This window comes from Myotis myotis, unplaced genomic scaffold, assembly GCF_014108235.1.
Source record: "Myotis myotis isolate mMyoMyo1 unplaced genomic scaffold, mMyoMyo1.p scaffold_m19_p_1, whole genome shotgun sequence".
NCBI classification, from domain to species: Eukaryota; Metazoa; Chordata; class Mammalia; order Chiroptera; family Vespertilionidae; genus Myotis; species Myotis myotis.
This window is the reverse complement of record NW_023416313.1, coordinates 140419726-140444520: the sequence shown is the minus strand read 5'-3', so window position 1 is coordinate 140444520 and position 24795 is coordinate 140419726. Positions and strand designations below refer to the sequence as shown.

The 24795-nt window shown below is 37.8% G+C and overlaps 1 protein-coding gene across 13 annotated transcripts in view; it reads right to left on the bottom strand.

Moving 5' to 3' along the window:
- Window positions 1-24795, bottom strand: part of HEATR5A (HEAT repeat containing 5A) — a 112156-nt gene that overhangs the window by 59486 nt on the left and 27875 nt on the right. For 10 of the 13 annotated variants that reach the window (XM_036353682.1, XM_036353725.1, XM_036353736.1 and 7 more), the window contains 8 exons: window positions 23139-23299; window positions 21185-21440; window positions 20452-20607; window positions 18479-18729; window positions 16106-16217; window positions 4645-4797; window positions 3546-3645; window positions 39-148 (listed from right to left, as the gene is read on the bottom strand). In XM_036353682.1, coding sequence (XP_036209575.1) covers window positions 39-148; window positions 3546-3645; window positions 4645-4797; window positions 16106-16217; window positions 18479-18729; window positions 20452-20607; window positions 21185-21440; window positions 23139-23299 — 1299 coding nt within the window. Of the gene's footprint in view, window positions 1-38; window positions 149-3545; window positions 3646-4644; window positions 4798-16105; window positions 16218-18478; window positions 18730-20451; window positions 20608-21184; window positions 21441-23138; window positions 23300-24795 lie in introns of those variants that run through there. The other 3 variants (XM_036353708.1, XM_036353690.1, XM_036353762.1) reach the window with 3 other exon arrangements.

Sequence of the window (24795 nt, the reverse complement as noted above, 5' to 3'; positions counted from 1 at the left end):
CAAACAAGAAAACACTTTGGTATAAAGCACACACATACCTTCATAGGTTTCAGGAGGTAATAAAATCAGTAATTCATAAAGTCTTTGTCTATAAACTACTGATGGTGTTTTCAAAGGACTTCCATATGTTTTTATTATTGAAGAAAGCCTTAAAATAAAAGAGAAAGTATATCTTACATGTGTAACTTATATAACAATGTACAAATATTGAACAGGTTGGCATATACACATAAAACAGCTATACATAGCATTAGTGAACATTAATGTTATTTTTATTTATTTATTTTACTAAGGTGTGATTACAAATGTCACACATGGAAATCATTCTGCCATCTTTTCTATCATACTTCATAAAACAAAACTATATACATTCAGCTTAGAGTTCTAAGAACATATTTTGTTGAGAAAATAAAACTATTAACTAAATTCCAAAATTTATACATGCCTTTGACCGGAATCGAACCTGGGACCCTTGAGTCCGCAGTCTGACGCTCTATCCACTGAGCCAAACCGGTTAGGGCTAAATTCCAAAATTTATAAGGAGGCATTTGTAAACAGTAAAATCTATTATGGTAGAAAAGGAATCAGCCGAAGAAGCAAAGAGAGAAAAAAAAAATAACTAGGAAACAATCCAAGTGTTTATTAGAAACTTGATCTAGAATATCATCACCAAATCGAATCATAAAAATATGCAAAATCATAAACCAAATTCTCTTTTAATAAAGCACAAGCTGAGCCAGTGTTTCTCCAATAGTTATATTCACAAAATTTCTTATCACCTTCTTTCTTCACATTCTTCTTTAACTTTCATCTATTCTTCTTTATCTTCTGTTTTTTTCTCATTATTGCTATTAAGACAGTTTACTATAAGGTTCACTCGTCTAACAAGTGAACCTTATTAAAGAATTGCTACTTTTTGCAAAGTACCATTTTATCAACTGGTTTTCATCTCTTTTAGCAATACAGAAATTCAATGGGATCACTTTTATTGTTATGCCAGAATAAGTCAACTAAACGGTCATGGCATGAGGTTTCTAGGCACTCTAAGAAATTCTGGCAATGTTCATGTATTTGGATGTTCTAGAAAACTACTGCTTGCTATTCTAGTTATTCATATTAACACATATCACTCCGAACACAACAATAAATTCCCGATGAATTAAAGACTTAAATGTGAAAGATAAAACCTTAAACATTTTAGAGGAAATATAAAAACATATCTTCATAACTATGAAGTAGGAAGATTTTAAAAATCAAAAGTAGGTGTGTTCTCCCTCCTAGGAGCCTGCTCACACCTTTCTCCCCACTCAGGAATGCATTTCCTAAACTCAAGGGTCCCCACCAGATTTGCAACCAGGGGAGCAATGAGCAGTGGCAGCTCGTTTTGGGCTAACCCCCTGAGCCTGTCTCCAAGGCCTCCCAGTGAGCCAAAGCAGCCCACCTAAGCTCTCTCCTGTTCCTTCTTTTATCCTAAGCCCTTCCTTGCTTCACTGTCCCAGCTTTAATAAACGTACTCTCAAAATAAAAAAGACAAAAAGTAAATGATTGATACATCTGACATTTAAATTAAAAAGGTCTGTTAATAAAAAAACCATTTTTTCTAAAAATAGGTAAAGGCATACATAAATAGGGATTTCATAGAAGGGGGAACACTGAGGATCAATAAGTATATAAAAAGACACAACCATCAGGAATCAGATATATAAAAGTCATAATGAGAAAGATACCAATTTATACCTACTGAATGGGCTAAAACTGATGTCTGATCAGTGTTTGTCAAGAAGTGAATACTATCTATAGAAATACACAAGAATTTTGGAAAATATTTTGGCTATTTCACTGATAGAAGATAAGTAAAATGCTGGATATTCACATAATTAAATATTATACAGCAATCAAAATGAATGAAGAAACTTGCGCATAAATGAAATTTAGAAACATAACGTTGTGTAAAAAAAAAAAATTAAGTCTCAGGCCCTGCCAGCATGGCTCAGTGGTTGAGTGTCGACCTACGAACCAGGAGGTCATGGTTTGATTCCTGGTCAATTCCCATGCCCAGATTGTGGGCTCGATCCCCAGTGTGGGGCATGCAGGAGGCAGCCAATCAATGATTCTCTCTCATCATTGATGTTTATATCTCTCTCCCCTTCTCTGAAATCAATAAAAATATATTTTAAAAAAATTAAGTCTCAGAAAAAGCATCCCATGTGCTGAACCAAAATCAAGCAAAATTAAACCATGTGCTGTTTAGGGAAAAATACACGTGATACATTTTTTAAAAATGCAGGGAATGACATCTATAAAATTCACGATAGTGAGTATCTCTAAAGGAAGGTATAAAAAATGGTAGTAGAGCACACAGATAAATTCAACAGTATTGTTAATGTTCCAGAGTTCAGGGATAGCTGAATCTGACCTACTACCTGTTTCTGTAAAGTTTTACTGAAACATGGCCACATTGATTAATTTACAGATTATCTATGTCTGCTTTTGAGCTGAAACAACAGAGCTGATTAGGTATAAGAGAGACTATCTGGCCCTTACAGCACACATTTGCTAACCCCACTCTAGATGTGTTGAATTCATGGTGTTCATTTTATTATCTATAATAATAAAAGCGTAATATGCTAATTAGACCAGACGTCCTTTTGGACGACCTCCTGGACAAAGCCGGGGCTGCAAGGGAAGCCTGGGCCCCGGGTGCCAGAGGGAAGCCAGTGCTGGCAGCTGGGGGAAGGAAGGCCTACTCTTGCATGAATTTCATGCACTGGGCCCCTAGTGCTTTATAAACCACATCTTAAATATATTTTTCTGTATACATATAAGATTATATCATTAAGTACATTTGAAAGACTTTCTCTAAACTACATATTTCATTAATTTGGAAATTACAGATGCTTGTGACATAAACTAGATTTTCTCTATGTTTTATTATAAGTCAGACATATGAAAAATATAAACAAAAAACACTGAAGCTGTTAACAAGCACCTGGTTCTTATGAACACAGAAAAGTACTAACCAATAAAATGCATACCTGAAAAGGTTAACAGGCCTCATATTTAATTTTCTGGGTAAATCTAACAGTATAGAAATACACTATCCACCAAGAAATTTTCCTTCCCTTTTAATATATTTATTTTTTCAAGACCCTAGCCCTGTGGTCGGCAAACTGAGGCTCACAAGCCACATGCGGCTCTTTGGCCCCTTGAGTTTGGCTCTTCCTAAGCCTTAGGAGTACCCTAATTAAGTTAATAACAATGTACCTACCTATATAGTTTGAGTTTAAAAAATTTGGCTCTCAAAAGAAATTTCAATCGTTGTACTGTTGATATTTGGCTCTGTTGACTAATGAGTTTGCCGACCACTCCCCTAGACTAATAAGAAACAATCACATAACTAAATATTTGCCTTCCTCTGCAAAAGGAATCATTCGCCGATCATAGAAACTGGCCTTATTATTGCACTTAAAAGGTATTACATAATCAGAGGGTAACTGACTGCTATTAAATTTTTTAAAAATCATACCTAACCAGCAGATCCTTACCGAGTTAGCAAATCCACAGCACAAGGAAGGGGTGGAAGAAGACGCTGAATTACTTCCTCTGTAAGGAGATCACCACAGTGGGAAACAAAGCTCTTGATAGCTGAAAGGCAGAACAGACTTACTTGGCAGAATGTAAGGAACTATGAAAAAAGCATTCAATTATGCTATAGTGTTTGCATTTTTATTAGAGGAATAAACAAATGAGTTAAAAACAAACAGAAATTCTTGAAACTCTAGTATAAAAAGAAAGCTAATGTCTTCTATTTCTAACTAAACTAAAATCAAGCTTCCTCAAATTAATAACAGAGGCCTCTAACCAAGTTAACACAATGTTTCTTTCCTGGGTTTTACTTAGATCTCAGAAGTAGAAGAATAAATTAGCGTAGACCCTAAAGTTTGCCAGTTCTATACTAATTCTGTAGGACAATGCTACTTTTGAGTCAGCATGTTAGGTTTTTGTAAATGTTACCTGAAACACATGTTTTTATAAGGAGTTAATTTCATATATAGAATAAAATAAATAGTTTAAAGTTAGGCTGAGTTTCAAGATTAATTTCAAAATTGGTTTTCCATTCTTAAGAGTAAAAAAACACCATGAATAAAGAAACAAAACCAAAATCAGTGCTTTCATTTCTTTTCAGCGATCCCACCCTTCCTTAGTTTAAGTTTTCATAGTGAATACTATTTTAATGGCTTATATATTATAAAGGGTACAACTTCATATATAAAAAAACTAAATGGAAACATGCTTAATTAACACTAATTAAATCCAACCCTCGTGTTGCTGAAAAGAGGAATGAATGCCTACTTAAGGAAAAGCAATCTTGACATTTCTCAACTGGAGTGCATCTAATAAAACATGTGTTATCCTAAGGATCAGAACTCTTAAATTTGGTTTATTACATCTACTTCTGTTATAATCACTAACTGGATATACTAGTAATCAATTATATTCAACTACCACCCCTCCCACTCAAAAAAAACCACACCAGAAAAATGTTATTTCCCTCTAAAATTAAGTAAAACATACAAGTATGTGTAAAGTTAGGGAGTGGGGAAAAGCCAAAGAAAGGGAACAAAAAGACTAAACTCAACGTACCACAGAGTGCACCAGCTCGTCCTTCTAAGGTTACCTGCCATGTAAATGAATCTCCTCGGCTCTTTTCTGTTTCTAGATCCTTAGGAGACACTGGAAAGACACACTTCCACAACAGCAGGACTCGAGCAAGGTGATGACTGACAACCGCAGGACCTATAATTTATTCAACTTGTCACTTATAAAAGAACGCAAAGTGGCTGCTCTTTAAAAATCTATTAGTAAACGTATTTTAACACCCTCCTGCAATACTTTGCCCCTTTTCTTACATTCCGGTTCCAATGAATGTACTATTGATTCAATTATTATCTTAAGGTACTGGAGTAGAGAGAAAAAACAAAGACCTAACAAGTTAAGTCTGGGTTCCAGTGTCAGCTCCCTCACTACTGCTATGACCTATGAGACTCAGTTTCTTTTATCCATAAGATGAAGCCAGTACCATTTGTACTGTTTGTCTGATCTAAATGATAGTGCCCTTTAAAGTAGTCTGAAAAACTGTGATGTACCATGTAAATGCAAGTAATACTGTTTTGGTAACAAAGTAACATTGTATCCTGAGAGTAATGCTAACTTTTGATAGCAACCTATTCCAGGCCAAAATTCAGATGTAATACATCTAAATGAAATTAAAAAAAAAAAAAAGATTTCAGAGCAACATCCTTTATGAACTAAGGAATCGTGAATACACAAAGCCAATAATGAAAGGCAACATACAATGATAATATTTTATTTGCCACCATTTTCAGTTAAGAAAAAGGTATCAAAACCTACAGCTTTTCTCTCCAAGTAATTTTCTTTAAAATTCTGAGGTTATCTCAAAATTCTTCTATAAGTACTTGTTATTTCTTATTCCTGTGCTGGGCTGACTGTATGTTTTCCTTCTACAGTATAGCAGCATAGCAAAGAACTGCACTGAACTCTGGAATGAGAACACAGGTTAACATCCTGGCTCCATCCACTTGCTGTGTAAACTTGGTTAAGTTACTCAACCATTTTCTGCCTCAATTTCCTCACCTATAAAAGGGGATTACAATAGTGTTTACCTCTCTGGACAGTTTCTGAGACTTACAAGAGTTTATATAGAAAAATGTCTGACTCACAATAAGCATTTACATAATGGTTGACATTACGCAATTATCATTAAAAAGTTGCCTCATTTACATATGAAGAAGTGAGCTGTATGGTAAAAGGAACGGGTATTTGCAAACCGATCTTTTTTTAATGCATGCAATTTACTAGATTAAAATATAATTAATTTTCCATTTTTTTCTTCTAATTTGCTTTTTAGGAAGAGGCCATTGTTAATTCAAAGCAAGATGAATTCAACACTCTTTGCTCACTACTTTCGGTGATGAAATAGTACTAAAAAAGCTCAAAAAACCTAGAATTGGAATAAAAAAAGGAAATCAGACTAAAGTAATTAAGAATAAATGACTGTAAGAGGTTTGTGTGCGTGAATGCCATGTGTGCACATCAGCCCACTCATATACCACGGGCTGTGGGGGTAGAGAAAATTCTAAAAGTACAATTTAGTTAGATACAATAAAAGCATAGAGTCACTGGGAATGCCCATAGCTGACAAAAGTTTCCTAAGTATTTGCTATTATACTAATACTAGAGGCCTGGTGCACGAGATTCATGCACTTGGGGAAAGGGGGGTTCCTCAGTCCAGCCTGCACCCTCTCACAGTCCAGAAGCCCTCTGGGGATGTCCTAAGCTAGAGGTCGGACATCCTTAGTGCTGCTGCAGCTGCGCTCACCAGCCACGAGCCTGGCTTCTCACCAGGGGACAGCTCCTGCATTAAGTGTCTGCCCTCTGGTGATCGGTGCGCATCACAGTGACCAGTCATTCTGCCGTTTGGTCAATTTGCATGTTATCCTTTTATTATATAGGAAGGAGGATATCTCATTAACTCCATAGTGAACAATGTAGCATTTCTTTCCTAGAGGTATCAATATGTTATCATCCCATGCAAGAAGAGGTTAACAGTTTGATTCCTGGTCAGGGCACATGCCCAGATTATGGGCTTGATCCCCAGTAGAGGTATGTAGGAGGCAGCCAACCTATGTTTCTCTCATCTATGTTTCTCATTTTCTCTCTCCCTTCTTCTCTTTCTAAAATCAATAAAAACATATATATAAAGGAATAAAGACTGCAGTGGGTTGAAACACATCCTATATAATAAAAGGCTAATATGCAAATAAACCGAATGGCGGAACGACCGGTCGCAATGATGCGCACTGACCACCAGGGGTCAGACACTCAATGCAGCATCTGCCCTCTGGTGGTCAGTGCGCTCCCACAGGGTAGTGCTGCTCAGCCAGAAGCCCTGAGCCGGGCTCATTGGCAAACACAGCACGCGGCGGTGGTGGGAGACTCTTCCCGCAACATGGCAATTGGACATCCCCCAAGGGCTCCTGGACTGCGAGAGGGCACAGGCCAGGCTGAGGGATCTGCCCCAGTGCACAAATGTCGTGCACCAGGCCTCTGGTAAATATATAAAAATCTATCAGCTCATAATGATACTTAACAGCAAAAGCCTCACTGATTCCCTTTGAAATTTGCTAGGATACTAGCAACACATTCTAAAAATTATAATAATGCAGAAGAAAATAGAATAAAAACCAAGAAAACACAGTAATTAAATAAAAAATAAATTTAAAATTTTAATCTTTTTTGTATACTGATTATGAATATGTAATAAAACGTGTACTACTCTTTTTTTTAAAAAGTGATCTCTGGTAGTCTTCTTCCAATGGAATTACCTTATTTTAAAAGGTTTTGTTCATTGAAATAATGCATTTATTAAGTGGTTTATTTTTGCCTTTAATTAACCAAGAATAACAATATTGCAGGCATTAAACATCCAACCAAAGGCAAATAAAGACCCGACCACATTATACTCATCACACTGTGAAATGATTTATGCCAGTGGTCAACAAACATCCTATATAATAAAAGAGAAACATGCAAATTAGCCGTCCCTCCGCTACGCACAAGCCACACCCACAAGCCATGCCCACCAGCGGATCAGACTGACTATGCAAATTAACTCAACAAAGATGGTGCTTAATTTACATACGCGGGTGTCAGGCGCCCCAGGAGGCAAGGGTGACTTCAGCCACGGGCTCCCAGGACCTTCGCCAGTCCTCCAGGCAAGGCTGCCCACGCCTAGCCACACCCGCAGGCTCCTGGGACCTTCGCAGGCCTGGGAGGCAAGGCCGTAGCCAGGCCTGTGGGCTCCCAGGACCTTCGCTGGTCCGGGAGGTGAGGTCGCCTGTGCCTAGCCACGCCCACAGGCTCCTGAGACTTTGCCAGAGAGCGGGAGGTTTGGAGGACTTGGCAGAACAGGAGACCGCTAGACATAGAACAGAGTGAGAGAGAGAGGGCAGCTCCCTCTGTCACCCTGGCTTCCTCATCACAGCTGTGGAAACTGACAGCAGGGAGGAGGAAGTCCCACCCCCACAGAATCAGCCAGAATCAGCCTTTGGTCAGACAGCTCTCAGTGGCCTGACAGCCAGGACTCTCATTCACTGCATCTCAGACTGTGACAGTAGAGAGGTGGGACTATGTCTAAAGCACAACTATTGATACAATGTAGCTCTGCAGCCGAAAGATGCCGGTGTTATCGACAGAAGATGTCTGCAGAGCAGCTTGTGTCTGATCTTGAAAGAAGGCGGCGCCTGCGACAGGATGTATCTGACCACCAGCTACTGGAAAAACGTTGCTCTGATGCCGAAAAACACCGGCGTTATCGACAGAAAATGTCTACAGACCAACATGCCTTTGAAGTTGAAAGAAGGCGGTGGCGACAACAGAATATGTCTAGAGAACAGTCATCAACAAGTACTACCAATAATGGTAGGAACTGTCTTCTCAGCGAAAACGGAGTACATGAGGATGCAATCCTCGAACATAGTTGTGGTGGAATGACTATTCGATGTGAATTTTGCCTATCCCTAAATTTCTCGGATGAAAAACCATCCGATGGGAAATTTACTCAATGTTGTAGCAAAGGGAAAGTATGTCCAAATGATATACATTTTTCAGATTACCCGGCATATTTAAAAAAATTAATGACAAACAAAGATTCTGACAGTAAAAATTTCATGAAAAATATTCGTTCCATAAATAGTTCTTTTGCTTCCATGGGTGCAAATATTGCATCGCCATCAGGATATGGGCCATACTGTTTTAGAATACACGGACAAGTTTATCACCGTACTGGAACTTTACATCCTTCGGATGGTGTTTCTCGGAAGTTTGCTCAACTCTGTATTTTGGATACAGCCGAAGCTACAAGTAAAAGATGAGCAATGCCAGAAAACCAGGGCTGCTCAGAAAGACTCATAATCAACATCAACAACCTCATGCATGACATAAATGAATTAACAAAATCGTACAAAATGCTACATGAGGTAGAAAAGGAAGTCCAATCTGAAGCAGCAGCAAAAGGTATTGCTCCCACAGAAGTAACAATGGCAATTAAATACGATCGTAACAGTGACCCGGGTAGATATAATTCTCCCCGTGTAACCGAGATTGCTGTTATATTCAGAAACGAAGATGGAGAACCTCCTTTTGAAAGGGACTTGCTCATTCATTGTAAACCAGATCCCAATAATCCAAATGCCACTAAAATGAAACAAATCAATATCCTGTTTCCTACATTAGATGCAATGACATATCCTATTCTTTTTCCACATGGTGAAAAAGGCTGGGGAACAGGTATTGCATTAAGACTCAGAGACAACAGTGTAATCGACAATAATACTAGACAAAATGTAAGGACACGAGTCACACAAATGCAGTATTATGGATTTCAATCTAAGTTGAAAAATATAGTGGTTTGACGGATTATCTCAAATCTGATCTGAAAATGACAATGTGCCGACGGGTAAAATGATAATACTTCCATCATCTTTTTTTTTTTAATATATATATTTTAATTGATTTCAGAGAGGAAGGAAGAGAGAGATAGAAACATCCATGATGAGAGAATCATGGATTGGCTGCCTCCTGCAAGTTCCCCCTGGGAATCGAGCCCACAACCTGGGCACGTGCCCTTGACCAGAATCGAACCTGGGACCTTTCAGTTCGCAGGCCAACACTCTATCCACTGAGCCAAACCAGCTAGGGCACTTCCATCTTCTTTTAAGGGTAGTCCCAGAAATATGCAACAGTGATATTAGGATGCTATGGCAACTGTAACGAAGTATGGCAAGCCTGATTTATTCATAACCATGACATGCAACCCCAAATGGGCAGATATTGCAAACAATTTACAACGCTGGCAAAAAGTGGAAAACAGACCTGATTTGGTAGCCAGAGTTTTTAATATTAAGCTGAATGCTCTTTTAAATGATATCTGTAAATTCCATTTATTTGGCAAAGTAATAGCTAAAATTCATGTCACTGAATTTCAGAAACGCAGACTGCCTCAAGCTCACATATTATTGATATTAGATAGTGAGTCCAAATTACGTTCCTCTAATTATTTCCTTTCAATGTGCACAAATTTCGTGCACCGGGCTACTAGTTTTCTATAAAAGGCTGGACAGTAAACATTTTTGTCTTTTAAAGCCAGACGGTCTTGTTGCAATTATACAATTTTGCTAATGTAGTGCCTAAATGACACAAATAATATTTAAAGAAATGATCATGGTTGTGCTCTAATAAACTTTATTTACAAACATTGAAAACTGATTTTCATAGAATTTTCATGTCACAAAATAGTTTTTAAAAAAAAACGATTAAAAATGTAAAAACCATTCTTAGCTCATAAGCTGTATAAAATAGGCAGCAAGCCAAATTTGGCGTATAGACTGAACCCTGATCTAGTCCAATAAATCTCTTTAATCATCTCAAGAACATTATTTAAAGTGGTTCTTCATTTATGCTTATTTTAATTTAAGCTCCTTTTAGATCAAATTATTTCAGAGATGTCAAAATGATTTATTGGTCAATTCCAGCCACTTTTCTATTCTAGCAATAAATCACATGACTATAAAGTAAAGACTTAAAACAAAATATAGCTGTAATTAAGTGATAAAATTTAATTTCAAAATCATAGGATATAACTATAATTGTCATGACCATAAAATACATACTAATTTAAAAAATATATAATTTAAATGAGCCTTATCTCCTTCAATGTAACTACCTTATTGGTGTTACCAATTCCTACAACAACTACAGAAATGGACTCGTAAGCTACAGTATGTTCTCTTGCTTACCTTATGTTTTGGAAAATGTTTTTTTTTCTGATGATGGATATGAATTATTTTTGAAAAGCCAGAGTCATTCAAAGTTAAGCCTGAAAGATGATCAAATTGGCTTACTCTATTTAAGGTTCATAAACTGATCTTCAAGAGAATTTCAAATAAAGAGATCTGAAAACATTTTGGAGAGAGAACCCAGAAATAGACCCAAACCATTATGTTCAATTAATATTTGACAAAGGAGGCAAGAGCATACAATGGAGTCAAGACGGTCTCTTCAATAAATGGTGCTGGGAAATTTGGTCAGATACATGCAAAAAAATGAAACTAGATCACCAACTTACACCATACACAAAAACAAACTCAAAATGGATAAAGACCACAAATGTAAGACAGGAAACCATAAAAATTTTAGAAGACGCACAAGGTAGCAAAATATCAGACATGTGTTGTAGCAATATCTTTACTGATAAAGCTCCTAGGGCAATGGAAACTAAGGAGAAAATAAACAAATGGGTCTACATCAAAATAAAAAGCTTCTGCACAGCAAAAGAAACCATCAAGAAGACAACAAGAAAGCCCACTTCATGGGAGAACATATTTGCCAATGCTATTTCAGATAAGGGTTTAATCTCCAAAATTTACAGAGAACTCATACAACTTAACAAAAGGAAGATAAACAATCCAATCAAAAAATGGGCAAAGGACCTAAATAGACACTTTTCGAAAGAGGACATACAGAAGGCCAAGAGACATATGAAAACATGCTCAAAGTCACTAATCATCCGAGAGATGCAAATCAAAGCAACAATGAGGTACCATCTCACACCTGTCAGAATGGCTATTATCAACAAATCAACAAATGACAAGTGCTGGCAAGGATGTGGAGAAAAAGGAACCCTCATGCACTGCTGGTGGGGATGCAAACTGGTGCAGCCACTGTGAAAAGCAGTATGGAGTTTCCTCAAAAAATTAAAAATGGAATTCCCACTTGACCCAGTAATCTCACTTCTAGGATTATATCCCAAGAAACCAGAAACCCCAATCAGAAAGGATATATGCACCCCTATGTTCATAGCAGCACAATTTATAATAGCTAAGGTTTAGAAACAGCCTAAGTGCCCAGCAGCTGAGTGTATTAAAAAACTGTGAGAGAAACCAAGATGGCGGCATAGGTAAACACCGGAAATTGCTGCCTCCTAAAACAAATTAAAAAATACAACTAAAAGACAAAACGGACATCATCCAGAACTACAGGAAGACTGGCTGAGTGGAAATTCTACAACTAGAAGGAAAGAGAAAAGCACACTGAGACTCAGAGGAGGTGCAGAAGTGCAGAGGTACGGAGGCACATGCGGCAAGGGCTGGCAACTGAGGACGCAGCTGTCTTTTTGAATCGGGAGGGAGTCACAAGCCCCCCACTGCTCTGAACTCCAGCTCTGGGAAGTCTCTGGGGACCCAGACTCATACGGGGAGAAACTGGACTGTCTGGCAGCGGGCAGAACTAGGAACTCGAGGGCAGCTTTCTATAAGAGGTGCTTGCAGCGATTACCGCGGGACACTGAAATGCGGGGCCCCTTATGCCGGGAGCCGGTCCATGCTTGCTGTTTCAAGGGACCTGGAATATATGGCATACTGTTCTTAATATGTTTGCTCACCTTCTTGGCACTATGTGTTTTAACCAAGGTCTCTGAGAAAGGTGGTTTCCCCAGGTAGGGATTTTCCCCTGAAGTTAGGGAGGGAATAAAACCTCTTAACTAAGTACCAGGCAGGTAATTAATCACTTTAACTACGAACAATCATGCTTAAACTACATAATCTTTACTCCCTGGAATGGAGATAAGAAACGCCCTAACCTTTGGAATAGAGATTGATAGGATTGGAATCAACTGGTATAAATACAGATGTAAGAACACAGAACTTAGAATGCAGAGCTTAGAACACAGAACTAAGAAGACAGAACCTACACAGAACCTACAGACAGAAGAACTTCGCTGGAGAGAACATGGCAAAAGATCCTGGACTGAACCTGACTACAGAAATTGGCAAGAGAACCTGACTAGAACCTGGTGACTGAACCTGGCTGGAGAACCTAGCCAGAACCTGGCTGAAGAACCTGGCTACAGAATCTGGTGACCGAACCTGGGGAACCTGGCTGGAGAACCTAGCAAGAGAACATGGACACAGAACCTGGCTGGAGATCCTAAGCAGAACTTCGCTGGAGATCCAGACCAGAACTTGGCTGGAGATCCTGGCTAGAGATCCTGGCTAGGCTGCTGATCAACTGAACACTGTCTCCGTGTCCTTCCTTCTTCGCCGACTCCGTCCACACCTTTGGGGACCCCTGGACCCGCTGGGGTTGGACCCCGGCACCCTTAGGGCTGGGCTGAGGATCAGCCATAGCTGCTTGCTCCGCCCTGTTGATTCCCTGAGACCTCGCTCCACCCAGGCTGCAGCAGAGGCTTTTGCATATGAATGCCCTGGCCCTTTGCAATCTGAAAATTACCTAACAAACTGCAGCTGAGCCAGACAGATCCAGAACTTCCAAGAGAAGGCCCAAGGCCCCACAGCAGCTTGCATTGCTTCACAGCAGGGCTTCATTTGGGCACCTCCAAACCCCAAACAAGGAAGGGGAATCTGCAGATCTCTTCGTATCTCCTGCTGGGTAGCCTCAGGCAGAGGCTAAATTAGCACCTCCTTAGATCCAAGAGCCAGTGTACCCTGTGGTCAGAGTGGGACCATCCAATTACAACTCCTCAGGTCCATAAGGGACACACAGAGGGGGCAGACTCAGTGAGCACCAAAGCCCCACTGAAGCAAGTCTTGGGGAGGCTGAGCCACTGGGCCCTATAGGACACCTAGCACACAAAGCCACTCTACCAACACAGGGAAGCATAAAAAATGTGGAGCCAAAGAAACAGGTCACAAATGACAGAAATGGAGGAAATCAAACTACTGGATATAGAGTTCAAAACCACAATTATACGGGTTTTCAAGAATTTTCTAGAAACCGCCGATACATTTAGTGAGACCCTGGAGGATATGAAGAAAGACCAACTAGAAATTAAGCATACACTGACTGAAATAAAAAATAATATACAGAGATCCAACAGCAGACAAGAGGATCCCAAGAATCAAGTCAAAGATTTGAAATACAAAGAAGCAAAAAATACCCAACCAGAAAAGCAAAAAGCAAAAAAGAATCCAAAAGTATGAAGACAGTGTAAGAAGCCTCTGGGACAACTTCAAGCGCACCAACATCCGAATTATAGGGGTGCCAGAAGAAGGGAGAGAACAAGATATTGAAAACCTATTTGAAGAAATAATGACAGAAAACTTCCCCTACCTGATGAAAGAAATAGACTTACAAGTCCAGGATGCACAGAGAACCCCAAACAAAAGGAATCCAAAGAGGACCACACCAAGACACATCATAATTAAAATGCCAAGGGCAAAAGACAAAGAGAGAGCCGAAACCGGTTTGGCTCAGTGGATAGAGTGTTAGCCTGTGGACTGAAAGGTCCCAGGTTCGATTCCGGTCAAGGGCATGTACCTTGGTTGCGGGCACGTCTCCAGTGGGGGGTGTGCAGGAGGCAGCTGATCGATGTTTCTCTCTCATCGATATTTCTAACTCTCTATCTCTCTCCCTTCCTCTCTGTAAAAAATCAATAAAATATATTAAAAAAAAAAAAAGACAAAGAGAGAATCTTAAAAGCAGCAAGAGAAAAACAGTCAGTTACCTACAAGGGAGTACCCATACGTCTGTCAGCTGATTTCTCAACAGAAACTATGCAGGCCAGAAGGGAGTGGCAAGAAATATTCAAAGTGATGAATAGCAAGAACCTACAACCAAGATAACTTTATCCAGCAAAGCTGTCATTCAGAATTGAAGGTCAGATAAAGAGTTTCACAGATAAGAAAAAGCTAAAGGAGTTCATCACCACCAAACCAGTATTATATGAAATGCTGAAAGGTATTCTTTAAGAAGAGGAAGAAGAAAAAGGTAAAGATAAAAATTATGAACAGCAAATACATATCTATCAACAAGTGAATCTAAAAACCAAGTGAATAAAAAATCTAATGAACAGAGTAAACTGGTGAATATAATAGAACCAGGGGCATAGAAAGGGAGTGGACTGACAATTCTTGGGGGGAAAGGGGTGTGGGGGTGCAGGAAAAAACTGGACAAAAATCGTACACCTATGGATGAGGACAGTGGGAGGGGTAAGGGCAGAGGGTGGGGTGGGAACCGGGTGGAGGAGAACTATGGGGGGAAAAAGAGGAACAACTGTAATAATCTGAACAATAAAGATTTAATTAAAAAACACACACACAAAAAAAACTATGGAACGTCTACACAGTGGAATCCTATGCTGCTATACAAAAAAAAGGAACTTTTACAACAGCATGATTGCAACAGCATGATTGGAACTGGAGAGCAAATAAGCCAGTTGGAGAAAGATAAATATCACATAAATCTCACTCATATGTGGGATATAATGATCAACATAAACTGATTAACAAAAACAGATCCAGAGACAAGGGGCAGGGGAGGAGGGGTTTAGAGATCAACCAAAGGACTTGTATGCATGCATATTAGCATAACCAATGGACACAGACACTGGGGCAGTGGGGGCTGCCCTCGGGGGTGGGAGTGGGGGAGGGTGTCAATCGGGGGAAAAGGAGACATATGTAATACTTTAAACAATAAAAACAATTATACTTCAATGCAGCTGTTTAGACAAGATTTTGTTTTAATTTTATAAGCAATGGAAAGCCATTTACGATTTGTAAATGAAGAAAAACTATTGAAAAAAACTGCCAGTAAAGAATTATTCAGATTAAAATATTAAAAAAAAAAAGAATACACAGAGTGACACCAGGGATGCACACACAGAGAGAATAAAACAACAATGTGATGATATAACAAGAAGGTGGCCATCTGTTAGCCTCAGAAGAAACCAACCCTGCTGACACCTTGATCTTGTTCTTCTAGCCTCCAGAACTGAGAGACAATAAATTTCTGTTGTTTAAGCCAAAAAATAAAAAATAAAAACAACACATTTTGGGGAATGGAGTAAGTATATAGCTTCCTAAGGTGACTGGCTAGAAAACAAGTATTTGTGTAGATATTTAAATTCTGGTATATATTAAAAGTTAGTCTAGTCAAATCACCCATTACAATATTTTACATCAGAAAACACAAAGTTCATAGTTATGTAAACCTTCCACAAGACTGTTACCTAATGTCATCAAAGCAGCAATCAATAACCATCCAGCTTGTGTGCGCTGAGCTGAAAGGCGACTGTTTTGAGTAGCAGAACACAGCAAATCCTCTGCTAATGTCAAAATAATCTATTTATATATAAAAGAACAAGGCAAAAAAAAAAGCATATCAGTTTAAGGTTACTGGACAAATAACAGCAACTAATAATAATGTCTTGAAAATTTAACTCTCACATATATTGGCATTAAGTGTACACAGAAACTCTGTAATTGTTTGTAGAACATGTGCAACAACATTGTACAACTGTTTAAGTTTAGCTGTATAGAATTCAAACTTATTTTTATTTTTAAGTAACCACCTTAGATAGTAACTACCAAAGAAAACCTCATTACAGGAATCTTTTAAAAATTTTGCATACCACTTTAAAAATATATATAGATTTACTGATTTCAGGGAGAAATGGAGAGGGAGAAAGAGATAGAAACATCAATGATGAGAGAGAATCACTGACTGGCTGCCTCCTGCACAGCCCCCACTGGGGATTGAGCCCACAACCTGGGCATGTGCCCTGACTGGGAATCGAACCGTGACCTCTTCGTTCATAGGTCAATGTTCTGTCACTGAGCCACACTGGCTGGGCTAAAATTTTGCATACCACTTTGATACCTAAGTGGCTATATACTACAGAGGTTAAAAGCTTTCAAAATAACCTCATATTGAAGTAAGTTTCAAAGTACAGTGAGATTCATTAAAATGTTATATTTTAAAAGTCTATGAAATAGGCAGTGTTATAAACTGAGAGGAAAAACCAGATATTTCACATTCATGACTAATGCATGCTTGTACAGTACAAAAGCCAACAAGTACCTACTATGCCTAAGAAAATATCTCAATTACTAATCACTTTTATTATGACTTGGCATGTAAATTTTCTAAAGAGGTAGGCTAGTGGATTTTAAAACAACCAATCAACTTACTGCTAATTTAGGACTACTTGCGGCCTATACTCAATGGATAACACTCAGAGAGTGAGGACCAAACCAAACAAACCATCCTGTCTGTCTAACCTAATAACATCTGTGGATATTAAATTTAACTATATAAATGCAATGGTAATTCTTTACTTCGCAAGATGTAATGTGTTTAGAATGTAATTTAAATGAAGGTAGCACTTCCCAAAGTTGTTAGTCACCTTAATTCAAATGGTGTTGGCCAGATATTCCAGGCTTGTACTGTGCATTTCCTGCCCCAGACCTGGAACCAGTCATTCCTCCATGAAGCTCTGGTTCCTTTACTAGAAATGGTATTTAGAGCCATAATCTGGGCACTAGGGGTTATCCCTGCTACTTGGTTGTCATTGCTTTGAGGTCTTTTCACTGGACAGAGGACATAAGTGTTTTCAAAAATAGGAAATTGTAAATTCATAGTAATATTTTCTATTCAAATTTAACATATGGACTTTTACTTAACTTTCTTGCTTCTATAACGACAGCACTTTTTAAAAAAATTTTGTTTTATTGTTTAAAATATTACAAAGAGTAGTACATATGTCTCCCTTTTTTTTCCCCTTTGACCTTCCCCCGGCCTCCCCTAACCCCCAGTGTCTTCTGCCCATTGGTTATGCTTAGAGCACTTTTTTAAATATGGAAAATCTTGGTTCCTAAGAACATTGTGTCTATTTTATCTAACTATATTTAATTTCAAAATAATATCACCACTAATAATATTAACTATAAAATTATCACATGAAGTTTAAGATTTCTTTTGCAGCTCTATTTGTCTTTTACAATGCAACTTAAATATTTTTATTGATTTCAGAGAACAAGGAGAGGGATAGAGAGAAATATCAATGATGAGAATCACTGATAGGCTGCCTCCTGCACGCCCCCTACTGGGGATCAAGCCTGAAACCTGGGCATGCACCCTACTGGGAATTGAACCCTGAACTCCTGGTTCATAGGTCAACATGCAACCACTAAGCCATACCAGCCAGGCTATAATGCAATTTAAAATGTATTTTATGGCAGAGCTAAATATATATCAAAATAAAGCCTTTAGGAACAAGTTCTTTTATTAAATGAAGATACTTTTAACAAAAAGTACAGAAAGCATTCCTGTTTAAGAGTGGGTAAGACATTATTTAACCAGTCCTTCCATTTTCACACTAATTATGTTGATAATATTTAACACTTAAGTGATACACAGCTGACTGCTCAGAAATTTGTCCTGCATGGCTGCAACTGGGTGATACTCTGAACCTACCATAACCATGGAATTGTATACTTTAAAAGGGTGAACTTTGTATAATGTGAATTATCTCAAGAAGACCATGATGTTTTTAGGAAAAAGTTAAAATGTCATTATTGTATGTAGAGAATGAAATCATTACCTTGCCCTTTCCATGAGGAATTCCTAAAGGACAATGTTTCACTGCTCCCAATAAAGCTGCCACAGCAAAGCTAAAGCCAGTCACTGCTTCGGGTGAAGACTTAAGTACAGTAAGCCTCTCAAGGCAACGGTCCAAGAGCGGCGTCAGGTAAGAAGGCAATGCCACAGCAATGCAGTGTAGACACCAGGCTGCTGTTAGCCGAACGGACATGCTAGGATGAAGAATAACTGAAATGACACTGTCAAGAACGCCTGGGAGAACAGAAAAAAGAAACAATGCCTTAGCTACACAGATAAATCTCACTAAGTCAAAGGAATAAATAGTCACAGGAATCAAGTATATATTATCTTTATCAAAAGCTAAATCAGAAAAAAAGTGATACATAATTATAAATAACTTTTGTATCCAATAATTGTTTTTTCTAATATATCTCATGAAAACTGGCTTAAGTCAGTACACAAAAGAAAACTTGTATTTCCTAAATATGCCAATGTTCTGTTTACTTTATCTTGAGATCCTTATTAATTATACTAGCATTTAAATTAGTAAGCTGCCAGGCTGGTGTGGCTCAGTGACTGAGTGTTGACCTACGAACCAGGAGGTCAAGGTTTGATTCCTGGTCAGGGCACATGCCTGGGTTGTGGACTCCATCCCCAGTGTAGGGTGTGCAAGAGGCAGCCAATCAGTGATTCTCTCTTATCATTAATGTTTCTATCTCTCTCTCCCTCTCCCTTTCTCTCTGAAATCAATAAAAATATATATTTTTAAAAATTATCAGTAAGTAACAAAAGTACCTTGAGAAGAAACGTTACACACCATGCTCTATCCTCCTTTTAAAAAAAAAATCCCTTCTGGCACATTTATATATGTAATTAGTATACTTCCTATCTACTATATTGCTCTTAGATGAGAACAAAATGTTAAGCTCTAGGATTTGCTAGGTGCTCAATGCACTATTAAACAACTATGAAGAAAGTGGACTACCACTACTAGTTAGAACAAATATCCACATTTGCAGTGATTCAACATACACCTTCATCCAAACATATAACAGTTCATATCGACTGCTACTTTAATAATATGTACCCTGGGATAAAGAGTTTATGAACAAAATATAATGTAAAGCTTTAGTGTACAGGAAATGTGCATCACAAAGGACAAAAACCATTAAAAATTATTTTTAAAAGTGACTACGTGAAAGAAGCCAGTCACCATAGACCACATACTGTATGATTCCATTTACATGAAACGTCCAAACAGGAAAATCCATAGAGACAAAAAGCAGATTAGTGGTTGTCAAAGGCTCGGGGACAGGGAAATGGGGAGTGACTGCTAATGGGTGCAGGACTTCTTGGGATGATGAATACATCCTGGGATTAGGTAGTGTACAACTCCGAACATACCAGAACCACTGAATTGTATACTTTAAAAGGTTGAACTCTGTATAATGTGAATTATCTCTCACAATGATTAAATAATTTTCAAGAAGAGAAAGAAAACAGAGATTGCTTACAAAAAACTTTGAGGAAGTGAATTACTTGTACCATATAAAAACTAATGTTTTCACTGCAGATGAGAGATATGAGTTCAGGTTTACTTCTCCATTTTCCATTATCTTAACTATCCCCAGAGAGAAAAGCAGGGTGGTAGGAGAGACATAGAGAACAACCTTCAATAGCAAAAGCAACCCCCCTCCCTATATATATATATATGTATGTATATGTATATATGTATATATGTATATATGTATATGTATGTATATATGTATATGTATGTATATATGTATATATGTATATGTATATATATGTTTTAATCATCTTGATTACTAGTATATATATTTCATAAAACATCTCTAGTAAATACACAGTGGTATCTATAATAAATAAACTGTAGGAAGGAGATTTTCTTCCTTGGAAAAAAGTTGTCTAGAGTAAAAATAAAAACAAGTTCAGATGACCCACAACAATAGATACCTGCACTGGAATCCTGCAGCAAAGGCGCAGCTGTGGTCCCGAGACCGTGTATGAGATTTCCGAGTTCTTGTAAAGCACACACCAGCATATGCTGGCTGGCTGCTACATCTGTGGAGCCAAGCCGGGTTTCCAAATTACCGTCACACATCACAGCATCTGACAGAAGTATAAGAATTAACTATGCAACAATGCTTTGCTAAAATAGATTACAGCAGGTGAGTGTTAGGAGTGGAACAGTATAAAAGCAAAAATTAGTACCTCCACTTGATCTATATAACTGAAATATTAAAAAGAGGACTTGCATCAACAAAGAATTGAACTAATTTACCGAATCAGTTCAAGCAACCTGACCAGAGATCCCTTATTATTCCCTTAGCAAGTGACACTGAAAGAGAGAACTAACGGAAAACTAAAAAAGATTCCAATTTTATTGATACACAAGATGAACAGTACAGGAATTGAGATAAAAACTGTTTCAAAAACAATGCATCAGCTTCTATTGTAAGATCATGAATTCTGATGAAATATTATTACCAGCCTTTAAGATTTATACATATGATAGTTATTACTATGTTAGGTAACTTATGTATCATTTATATATTAACTACTCTGAAACAACTGATGTCTGTTATTAGTGTTTTTTTGTATTAATATAGTAATATACCAGTGTAGCTTTTCCTTAGGGACAATTCCTTTAGCACTGTTAAAACAGGTCACTTTAGTAGATTCATACCGACAACTTTCTTTAACTTCCATATAGCCTGGCAAATATCCTTAGCAGCAGCAATTTGAGCCTTTTCTCCAAGAAGGCCTCCTATAGTAGCTCGAAGGATAAATGAAACACAACGGCGACTGCAGACAGCATCAGCCTGAGCTTGGGTGACTTTAGGGTGTGACTGTGACACAAGGCTTAGCATATGAGAAAGAATGGCAGCAAAATTCTTCTCTAGCCATGCTCCTCCGAGTGTTGAAATAAATACCACATAAGCCTAAAAAAGAAGGAGGAGTTTTATCTTCAAAATGAAATAATTTCAATTCTATGTTAATATCTTCTCTTCCACAAATATGCAGAATTTATTAATATTTCTTTTATCTTTTCTCATTTACAGCCACTTTAGCTATATGAATACAACACTATTTTTTTGTTTTCTAAGCCAAACTGAAGTTTGCAATCTTGCATTAATGGTGCCTGTTTTATTTTGGCTTTCTAAAAGGTTTCAGAACAGTCAGCATAGCCAACTAATATGTAAAAATATGTCTGTGGCTTCTCTGAACAAAGAATTCAAGCTCTTTCACATTCTGAACAAGAAAATCCAATAAAGCATATGAACACATTGTAAGAATTAACTGTGTTCCAATATCATAACTCTAAGGGATTTTAGTTCTAGAAACTGTAAGTTTATAGTGATGAATCACTGCTCTTTATTTTTAAGAAAGTAATGGTTGCCCTAGCTGGTTTGGCTCAGTGAATAGAGTGTCGATTTGCAGACTGAAGGGTCCCAGGTTCGATTCGAGTCAAGGGCATATGTCTGGGTTGCCAGCTTGATCCCCAGTGGGAGGCAGCCGATCAATGATTCTATCTCATCATTCTCTCTCTTTTCCCTTCAATAAAAATATATATATTTTTAAAGAAAGTTAATGGGTTATCTTACTCCAGAGATACAAGAACAATTTTCTTATGTAATCTGTTTTTTTAAAAACATAGTTTACAATTAATTATACTGGGACATTCCCAGTGGGGTGTGTGCAGGAGGCAGCCAATTGACGATTCTCTCATCAATGATGTTAATCTCTCCCTCTCACTCCTCTCTGAAATCAATAGAGATATATCTATATTTTTTAAATTAAAAAAAATACAGGCTTGTTTTGAACCATAATGGCATTCAGGAAACAAGATGATTCTAAGAAAGAATGCAGAAACCTTTGTTTTGTTTTATTCTAAGATACTTTTCCCAGAGTTTAGTTTATTAAATTTTGTTTAGGACCAGGAATTTAAGCACTTAAGTAGATAACATGCTGTAATGTTTACTTAGGAGTTGAAACCATATAAAATGGAAATACAATACTGCCCATGCTGAAAAATATTTACCTAATAGCTTAAACTTGAATTGTACATGCACACATAAACACAATAAAAAACATGTTAAACCACAAGATACATAAAGATACAAGGCCTAAAAACAAAATACTCATGTTTCAAAGGAAATAAAACAAAAATATCCCATTACTAGGAATTGAAAATATTGTGTGGAATAGCCTATCTAGGTGGCTTTATGGTAAATAAGGTTCTCTCTCGTAATCTAGCTTTTAAAAAGCATTTTGGCCTAGCCCTAGCTGGTTTGGCTCAGTGGATAGAGCGTCAGCCTGAGGACCCAAGGGTCCCAGGTTTGATTCTGGTCAAGGGCACATGCCTGGGTTGCGAGCTTGGTCCAATGTGCAGGCGACAGCCAATCAATGATTCCCTCTCATCATTGATGTTTCTATTGCTCTCTTCCTCTCCCTTCCTCTCTAAAATCAATAAAAATACGTATTTTTTAAAAAGTGTTTTGGCCTCACCATATCTATTTATAAATATAAGATCATGAGTGATGACCCTGCATAGTATCACTTCTGGCTGGAGTCAGATCCTAAAACTTTCATTACAGGCCAGTGAGAATTACATTTAGATATTGACTTATGATCCTAACCTGAGTAATTCCAACTCGAACATCCCTACTGACTGAACTGGTTCCTTTCAGCATATCACCACTGGCTCGAAGAAATCCTGAACTCCCACGTAGAAACCCTGTTCCTAGTAATTCCAGAACTTCCTCCAGAGATACTCTGCGAATGCTTTGACGTGAGGCTGCTATAACAAAGAACAAAACATGTGATTTTTGTATTTTGCAGACTATATTTTAATGCATGATCTTGATTAGAATGTTAACGGAAACAAAAATAAATTAAAAACTCAAATAAAATGCAAAATTTACAGGGCTTCATACATGTTAACACAAAAATTCACACAAGGGTTCAGAGGTCAAATCATAATGGACTCCGAAGCATCCTTTCAGTGACGTCTTAAAGTCTACATCACTTTGAGATTATGAGCTATTGCTCTCTTTTCCTCAAAGAATTTAAAAGGCTAACAATATCCTAAAACAATGGAAAACAAATAAATTGTCCCAATTCTCCAAGAATGAGAAATGCAATACAATGCTTTGAAATTCTTTTAAAATAATTAAAATGCCTAAATCATTTTATTTTTCCAAAGGCTTATATAAAGTAACCACTGTATCCTACTTTTAAAACTTCTCAACTGCAAGTACAACTTTTGTTATATCCCCAGTCTCTGAAGAAATCAAAGCCAAATATTACTAAAACTTCTCAGTCAGCCCTGAGGCTACAATAATTAAAAGATTAGTCTGTCTTCAGTTTGACACAGCTGATTCTCCCTTTGAGCATCTCCTTAAAAAAAAAAAGAACCCATTTTCTTCCTTTCATTTTTCTGAAAAATGATGGTCACGAGCTCTGACTCCTGTTATTGATTCAAGTCATACATAGTACAGAAATAAACTTTCATTAATCAAAAATATGAACCAAAAAAAACTACTCCTTAGCTTAAAGAGATGTTCCGTGGAAACAAAGGAAAATCTATGATGGCCTTTGGAAGAGAAACTTTAGCGAATAGTATAAAATCCATGCCCTTGTGCATCATAAATTCTAGGGAGGAGACAACAATAAATATAATACATGAATAGACATATAGTATGCTAGACAGTGACTGAAAGCCATACAAAAAAATAGAACAGGGCAGAAATATAGGAGGGGGCAGTGTTGTGTTTTTCAACAAGGTAGTCAGGGAATGGTTAATTGAATGGGTGACCTCTGAACATAATTCCGTAAGTGAGGGAATTAGGCATGCAGATCCTAAAACTTTAGGATCCGAAAGTTCTAGGATCTACCTAGAGAAAAGGTGTTCTAGCCAGAGGAAATAGCTCAGACAAAAAAAAAAAGCCTTGAGGAGAGATATGGTGCCTAGTGAGTCCAAGCAGAGATACGTAGACAGAGCAGTGGAGGGGTCTAGTAGGAAACAGACCAGGCTACAAGGATGAGTAGAGAGAAGACAAAGGATCTTATAGATCCTTGTAAGGATGTAAGTGAAGTAAGGTGCCAGTGGAGAACCTTGAGCAGAAGAGTGATACAATCTGTCGCTTGGCCTCTGTGCTAAGAGGAGACTGTATAGAAGGGCAAAGGTAAAAGTAGGAGAACCCATTAGGAACAATTAACTAATTCAAGCAAAGGGTGATGGTGGCTTAGATCAAGGTGGCTGCCATAAAGTGGAGTCTGAACAGACATACATAT